At 40.5% G+C, this 8,264-nt stretch overlaps 1 protein-coding gene across 2 annotated transcripts; it reads left to right on the forward strand.

Moving 5' to 3' along the window:
* The first annotated feature begins 437 nt into the window (after nt 1-437).
* Nucleotides 438-8,225, forward strand: slc24a1 (solute carrier family 24 member 1). 2 transcript variants are annotated; one of them, XM_037767550.1, is made up of 10 exons: nt 438-575; nt 839-2,074; nt 3,024-3,083; nt 3,365-3,473; nt 4,733-4,801; nt 5,392-5,483; nt 5,659-5,922; nt 6,012-6,101; nt 6,780-6,946; nt 7,048-8,225. In XM_037767550.1, the coding sequence occupies exons 2-10, from the start codon at nt 1,004-1,006 to the stop codon at nt 7,295-7,297; spliced, it is 2,172 nt and encodes a 723-aa protein (XP_037623478.1). In that variant the 5' UTR covers nt 438-575; nt 839-1,003; the 3' UTR covers nt 7,298-8,225. The 2 variants fall into 2 exon arrangements, with proteins under 2 accessions (XP_037623478.1, XP_037623481.1); XM_037767553.1 differs by lacking the exon at nt 4,733-4,801.
* The last annotated feature ends 39 nt before the right edge of the window (nt 8,226-8,264 follow it).

Below are 8,264 nucleotides of genomic sequence, written 5' to 3' on the forward strand. Positions count from 1 at the left end.
TGTATCAGTAATTCCGTCCGGGTTGAAACCAGTGTATCTACAATAAGTAGTTCCTATGTGATACACATTTTAAATGCGAAATTTGCACATTCCTGTGCTGAAAAAGTTTGCACAAAAATCACCAAGGAACTAAACCATAATTTAAAATAAATAAATAATGCTATTGGCTTTATGCACATTATACATTTTGGGCTAGTTTGAAGTTCCAGTCCATATTGTTATGTTTCATTATATAATCAGTATTATTTCCAAGTGTCAATATTCATAAAACGATTTTATGCTAAAGTCATGCAATAATAATGGCATTAGATTAAAGCACCACTTTTATTTTGCATTAAAATACTACGGTAGGCTGATGATAAAGTGAGAGTGAGACAATGCACATAATCCTCTTAGAAGACTTCAGGTATTAGGTATTATACTGATCCATTGTGAAGACTTGTCCTGTGTCCTACATAACCCTGTAGCCATTGGCAACAGTTTGGACCTTTGTTTGTGCCGCAATAAGCAGCTGTGGAAATCTGCTTTTGGAGATTTGTTTTGCACCCTTGACTTTGCAAGACCTTAGTTCTGTGGTAAGTCTGCATCTGTAATTAAAATGCATTGTGTTGTTTAATCTCTTTGTGATTTATGTGGAACACCTAACCCTTTACCACAAGACATTTATTTTAGTTGGTATCCAGTTTTTCTTTCTATGTACATTTATATATTTGTTTATTGTGTTTGTCTGTCACTCATTTTGTGAGAAATCACCAACATGCAAATAAAGTAGTCACTGTTGTGCCACCTGCTGACTAAATGTAATTCTGTCTCTGATGCTTCTTTTTATTCACAATAGGCTGGGTTTTCCAAGGAGATGAGGATGACATGAATTGCACCATAGAAGTTTTAGATTCTGTCACCCCCATGATCTGCTGGGGAGAGAGCTGGACTTGTCCTCTACCGAAGCCCATTTATGCAGCTTAATTCTCCATAGCCAGTAGCATCACTGCTTTGGAGGAAAATGTATTGCACAAGAAGGAAGCGACTGCAGCTGAGCCGGGTCTTGTTTCTCCTCTCTGGGGTTTTTCTCTGTACCCTCTACCAGCTGACCATCAGTGCCAGACTGTACGAGCCTTTGCCAATGCCTCAGATTGGAGAGGATTTTGGAGAAGGTTCAACCCAGGGCGTTGAAGAGGCTACTGTAGAGACTCCGGGGCTGGAGGAACCTCTCACTGCAACACAAGAATTAGAGCTCACAGATCAAACAACGCCAGAGATGGCTGTGACACATCATACGGGTACAACTTCAGATTTTAAAGCAACCACTTCCACCGAGTCTCCACCATTACCAACCACAAACCGGACTATTGTGCACTGCATCTATGTGGCCCCTGAGCCTCCACTGGAGACATTCACACCGGCTCCGGTTCCTCCTGTGATCACCATCACTCCGGCTCCTCCTGTGATCACCATCACTCCAGCTTCTCCTGGTGAAGCTCCACATATGAAGGGTGAATACCCTGTAGACATTTTTTCTATTGAAGACCGTAGACAAGGCTGGGTGATCCTCCACATTTTTGGGATGATGTACATGTTCATTGCACTTGCAATTGTGTGTGATGAGTACTTTGTCCCTGCACTGGGGGTAATCACAGTCAAGTTAGCCATCTCTGAAGATGTAGCAGGAGCCACCTTCATGGCTGCCGGTGGTTCTGCTCCTGAGCTTTTCACATCCTTGATAGGAGTCTTTATCGCCCACAGCAACGTGGGTATTGGCACAATCGTTGGTTCAGCAGTCTTCAACATTTTGTTCGTGATTGGAATGTGTGCTTTGTTTTCACGGGAGGTACTTCATCTGACCTGGTGGCCACTTTTCAGAGATGTATCCTTCTACATAGTTGGCCTCATCTTACTCATCATCTTCTTCTTGGATAATGTCATAATGTGGTGGGAGAGCATGATGCTGGTGGGCTGTTACACTCTCTATGTGACTTTCATGAAGTTTAATGTGCAAATAGAGAAGACCTTCAAGTCCCTAATCATCAATAACAAGAACATTATCAGAATCATTGCAGTGGAAGAAGCTGAAAAGGTAAGCACTCCTGTGACAGAACGAGTGACACAATAATGAGTCTGTTATTAGGTATTTATATGACAGAGTGTGGAGAGTGTTTTCTCAAGTGTGGAAGAAACGCTGAAGAGTTACTAACAAACAGTTTGCAGGTATTGGCCCAAAGTTGTCTAAATGCTTATAAGCATACTAGCATACTTATTTGTGGCAGTGGTATGCGATTGAGAACAAAGCTATGGAGCTTTAAAGAACAATATGCTATTAAAGACAAATGCATATCTCTTCATGAGTTACAAATGTGCAGATTTTGTGATATTTTTAGTACATAAAAGATTAATATTCTCAAGTATGAAACTAGCCCTTTCACTCATGCATCATTTTGTTTCTTGTTCTGTTATATTCATCACAAGCAGTGTAGTTTATCACTGAAACAGAAAGTGACATTATGACTCATGACATCTCTGCTATCACCTGTGGGGCTATATGGGAAGTTTGCCAAAAGGGTGAAATGTTACTAGCAAAGGCCTTGGTTGAACCAAAGCTGATCAGCCACAGCAAAATAATCCTTTGTGGAGCTACGGCTTGTTACAAGCTGTAGCATCAACATATACTGTGTTCAACCCTGGTAAATGTGATTGAGGCTTAATTTACACAAGGTAAAGCTACAGTATTTGTGCTCACTCAGGGTATTTGTTGAGCTGGATATACTGGTGGAGCTGTGATCCTAGGGAGCAAATGTAATTATTTCATCTGTTGAAAATGCTATTTACATCATACATAATCCTACTATGGTGTTATATATATATATATATATATATATACCCCCAGAGTGTGCAATGTGTAAAATAGCAGTGAATAAGATAGTATACAGTTTACTGATATTTAAGGTCTACCTAAATGAAATGACATACTATACCAATGAATGGTACCAATGAATGATTATCACTGAAAAAAACATTGTTCCACGCAGACAAATGGGGCCGCTGAGGAGAATGCCCGACCTGCTCCAGAAGACAAGAATCGATTAAAGGTAAAAAAAAACAATAACCAAAAAAACAGTCCCTACGCTGCAAAAAGAAAGAGACAAAAAGCAACTTCCTCATAGACATGCAAATGTTATTCTACATCTTGTTGACCTACTGTCCTATTCATCATAACATCATGTAAACAAGCCTGCTTTTAAGTGCTGCAATGCACTTCTCAAGAAAAAGTACCTGACCTCCACTACTTACTACATGACTGTCTAACACTGATGTGTCACTGTCTGTTATTGTGAGTAGCTATCGTGACCTCAGCCATCTCTCTCCCCAGTTGAAGCCATCCCTTCAGCGAGGGGGAAGCTCGGCTTCTTTACACAACAGCACCATGAGAAACACCATCTTCCAACTTATGATCCACACTTTAGACCCTCTAGGAGAGGGTGAGTACCGCACCACCACACTGATCGCTCTAATGATTGATCATTGTCTGCCTTTAAACGAGCTCTTGTAATGAGTGTCTGTGGACTACTTCCTTCTCATAGTGAAATGGATTAGCAAAGCGTCCCGACTGAAGACAGCACTAAATCCAGATTGATACTAAGCAGATAAATACCTACCTCAGTCTATGGAGGGATCCATTTGTAGGCCCACAGTGAAATATGAAAAAGATTCCTAGGATACACATAGCTGTGGTGTTAGTCATTAGAAATATTGTTTTACACATAATAATCGTTAAATGATTATTAAACAATTTCTATTATGTGAAAGTCAAAACCAAAAAGTGTTAATATTTCTGTTAAATCAGTTACAAAAAAAGTGATCTAATCAGTTAACTTTGATTTGTTGTGGTGAAAGACTGGTCCTGTACAGCTTTCCCAGTGGTTTTCATGATATGTTAACGTTACTGTAGCTTCATAGTGCATCATGCTATGGTGAGCACACTATTCCCGAGGCAAGACCACGGTACACTCCACTACTCCAGCACATTCACAATAATCAGCTTTTGAATGATATAAAATATGAAATCTGGATCACAGCTATCAGCGCCTGTATCAACCTACTCCAAAGCAACATTACAAATATATACTTAACTTACCTAGATAATGATGTGCTGCATCGTAAAATACATAAATATTATTTTAATATATACATATGATAAATATGATTTTGTTAACCAAATATATCCATGCTATATGGGCAATATGAGCCCAGTTAAAAGGGCAAAAAGACAGTTAGAAATGCTATGTAATATCAAAATGGATGTTTTGATACTGTACACGGCATGGTTATCTACTCTATATCGACCTCTGGTATAAATTATGCTTGCTTGAGGTGGGCGTATTCAATCTGAGACATTGGGTCAAAATGAACAGCAAATTCTTGCATTCTTTAAAATATATATCTATATTTGTCCACGCTGTTTCTGCATTTCCAATGGAGAGAAAAAGTAAGATCCTGTCTTGTGTTATGTTGTGCCTCTTGTGCACTTCCTTTGATAAACTCACTCTTCTCATGACATTGCTCTATGCTGCAGAAAGGATTGTGATGCTGTTGTTGTTTTTGATGTTATGTCAAACTTGTGGATGATGTGACTGCTTATTTGACTTCCTGTGAAATTATTGTAGATATTATCACATGACTCAGTAACATCATCGCAGAATTATTCTAAGTTTGTTTTTGGTTGTTTGATTGTTCGTAGGGAAATTTAAGGATAAGGCTGAGACTCTGAATAATGTGGCTAAACGGACGGCAGAGAGCAAAACCAAAGGTAACATGGAAGGATGCTAAGGTCATCCACTCATCAGGCGCCTTTCATTAAGTTTTCCGACTCTGTTCATGAACAGAGTCTGAAAACTGCTCATCATCTGGGCTGCAAAAAACATTCAGCCAAAAATACTTCAGCGTGAGTCAAACAGGTTCTGTGACAACAGAAAGTACAGATGTCTATGATAATAATATAAGATAACTTAATTGCAACCAATGGAAAGATTTGTCTTTAGCACTATTTCATGCTGCTTCTCTGTATACTGTAGGTGGGTGACCAGAAGTTAAATATTAAGTGTTTACAGGGTAAATAAAGTACAAGAAATACATCAAATTGCATACAGGTAACAACATACAAAGGGTACTAAGGACTAGGTAAAGTGCCTGCAGTGCAAATCCATACACCTATGAAGACATTCAGTCCAGTTGCCATGATGATGACCTCATATATCATGTCCAAACAACACATTCACTGCATTTTCTCCATATGACCCCGTCCTAAAGGCTTATAAATGACATGGGAGTCTTTTAGATAGCTGAATGAGTAAGAGGCATCAGGGAAATGCACAAGATTTTTGGGATTCCTTTTCGCAGACGGCGGTGGAAGTAAAACTGAGCCGACCAAAGAGCCAGTGGCTGCCCCACCCCCAGAAGCTGAGAAGAAGGAGCAACCAGAGGACAAGAAGGTACACTCCAACCTTGTCCTGGTGGTTAACAAAAAGCCCAGAAGTCAGTCTTTGATAACTGTCTATGTAAGAGTCAATGTACGAAGCTACAACTTTTGCCAAAGGCCTCTTTAGGCTTTTATTTCTCTTCTGCTCCTACTGTTGTCTATCATGATTTCCTTCCCCAACAATTCAGGATGATGTGCCAGCAGGAGAGGATGGGTCAGGAGGCTCTGACGGTGATGAAGATGACAGCGATGAAGTAAGCGAAGAGTCAAGTGAAGAAGAAGAAGAGGAGGAGGAGGAGGAGGAGGAGGATGAAGAAGAAGAAGAGAAGGAGGAAGAAGATGAACCTTTGTCTCTAGAGTGGCCTGACACACAACGTAAACAAGCCACCTACCTCCTCCTGCTGCCCATAATCCTCCCTCTGTGGCTCACAGTTCCAGATGTTCGCAATCTGGTAAAGAAGCATCTCTCAGATCAGCTGTGGTATCTTAAATGCCTCGACACTGTGTTTTGCTATTACATCACTTACTTTTTGTCCAACAGAAATCCAGAAAATTCTTTGCGGTCACCTTCCTGGGCTCTATAGCGTGGATTGGTATTTTCTCCTACCTCATGGTGTGGTGGGCCCATCAGGTCAGTTACTGTAGGAAAGTTAAGAGATGGAATTTGAAATGCATTGCCTTGTTTCCTGATTGTGCACACGAGCATAAAGCATTGGTTCTTTTTTTAAAGGAACAGTGTGTAACATTTCAGGGGAATAGCAGTATTGGAATACAGTATTCACAACTAGGTTTTCATTAGTGTATAATCACCTGAAACTAAGAATCGTTGTGTTTTTGTTAGCTTAGAATGAGCCCTTCATATCTATAGGGAGCAGGTCCTCTTCGCGTAGTCCGACATGTTGCTTCGCCATGTTTCTACAGTAGCCCAGAATGCACAAACCAAACACTGGCTCTAGGGAAAGCCTTTCCTGTTTTTACGTTACCTGAAGGCCACCGTAGTTTTCGCCAGCCACCGTTGACTTTCGTTGCTCCCAAAGTAGTGTTATTATGGTGAGGATGGCCTCTAAGTTTTGCACTCGGTCACATTGCCACAGTCTTGGAAAGGGAGGAATGAGAGGAGCGGTACTCAGTTGGTTGCAATCTGCAATCACGCCACTAGATGCCACCAAATCAAACAAATCTACCTTTAATTCAGTTTAAATTAGTTTCAATAACTATTAAAAGTGAGGAGAAGATTGTCCATTTCATTGTCCAAGAAGTCCATTTCTGCAGCTTCTATCCACTCTGAGCTGTAGTTTTTTCCTTGTAGGTGGGAGAGACCATCGGCATCTCAGAGGAGATTATGGGCCTGACTATCCTGGCTGCAGGGACGTCCATCCCGGACCTCATTACCAGTGTGATAGTGGCACGTAAAGGCCTGGGGGACATGGCTGTGTCCAGCTCTGTGGGCAGTAACATCTTTGACATCACAGTGGGGTGAGTGCCGATATCCTGATGTGTCATGATTGAAAAAGAAATGCTAATGAACATTCAGTTGATACATTTTTCTGTGTTTCTCGCTCTGTCACTTTCAAAAGTCTTCCAGTGCCATGGCTCCTGTATGCATCCTTCCACGGTTTTGCTCCAGTGGCCGTCAGCAGCAACGGGCTCTTCTGTGCCATCGTGCTTCTCTTCATCATGCTCCTCTTTGTCATCATCTCTATTGCGTACTGCAAGTGGAAGATGAATAAGCTGCTGGGTTCCACCATGTTCCTGCTCTACTTTATCTTCCTGGTGCTAAGCGTGATGCTGGAGGATCGTATCATTGTCTGCCCCGTTTCCATCTGAACGTGTGAGCACGACCCGTCTCTACAGAAGATATTCTCTTCACTTGTGACCTGAAGCACAACTGTTAACCCATACATGAGCGGACCTCATGACCATGGGTCTGGGTATCTGTAGAAACTGTGCGGAAAGCTACTGTAGTTGCTCTGCATTGCTGCCAGTGACGTGTCACGTATGGCAGCAACAACACACATACTACAACATTTTCTAGAACTTGTTACATAATCACATTAAGTAACAATGGCAGCTTTTACAAACATAATTCGGTTACAACAGGAGATGCAGAACTATTGTCTAATATAGTGTAGTTCAGTGTTTCCCAACCCTTTTCCTTTAGGGACCCCTTTTCTATCTTTGTATTAACTGATGAGCCCTGACTAAGTGGTATACTTTATTGTTATTTCATATTATATTCAATGCATAACAATAACAGTACAGAACAACTGATAATCTGTACAATTAACCCAAATAGTGAACGCAATAACTGCAGGAAGTTTGTGTAAAATGAGCAATTTGGATGAATTTTGAGCAGATTATTTCCTGTGAATGAGATGAGTTTTTCTGTTGTTTTTAGGAACTTTAAACAGAATTCGCTTTATTTTTTTTAACAATCATTCATACTTAATAGGCTTCTTTTTTGACAAAGTCAGTGTCTCCCTGACACTTGGCCATTTTTCTATTAGCTCTTCGGTTTTTTTAATCTCGTACTTTTTCTAATTTTTAAGTTTATATCTTGAATAATAATCCAAACTTTAAAAATAACGATTTAAAAGTTGTCTTACACCCCTTAAAATCAAGAAGGCCTCGCGACCCCTCTTGAAGCTTTGGTGACCCCTAGTGGGGGTCGGGACCCCCAGGTTGGGAATCAGTGGTGTAGGTAAGTGTAAAAGAATGAACACTAACAGGGATATTAAAATTTTTTCACTGTTTACAAAACAGCATCTACAGAAAGTAATTAGAAATTTAGATT

Source organism: Sebastes umbrosus, chromosome 4 (assembly GCF_015220745.1).
Source record: "Sebastes umbrosus isolate fSebUmb1 chromosome 4, fSebUmb1.pri, whole genome shotgun sequence".
Taxonomy (NCBI): domain Eukaryota; kingdom Metazoa; phylum Chordata; class Actinopteri; order Perciformes; family Sebastidae; genus Sebastes; species Sebastes umbrosus.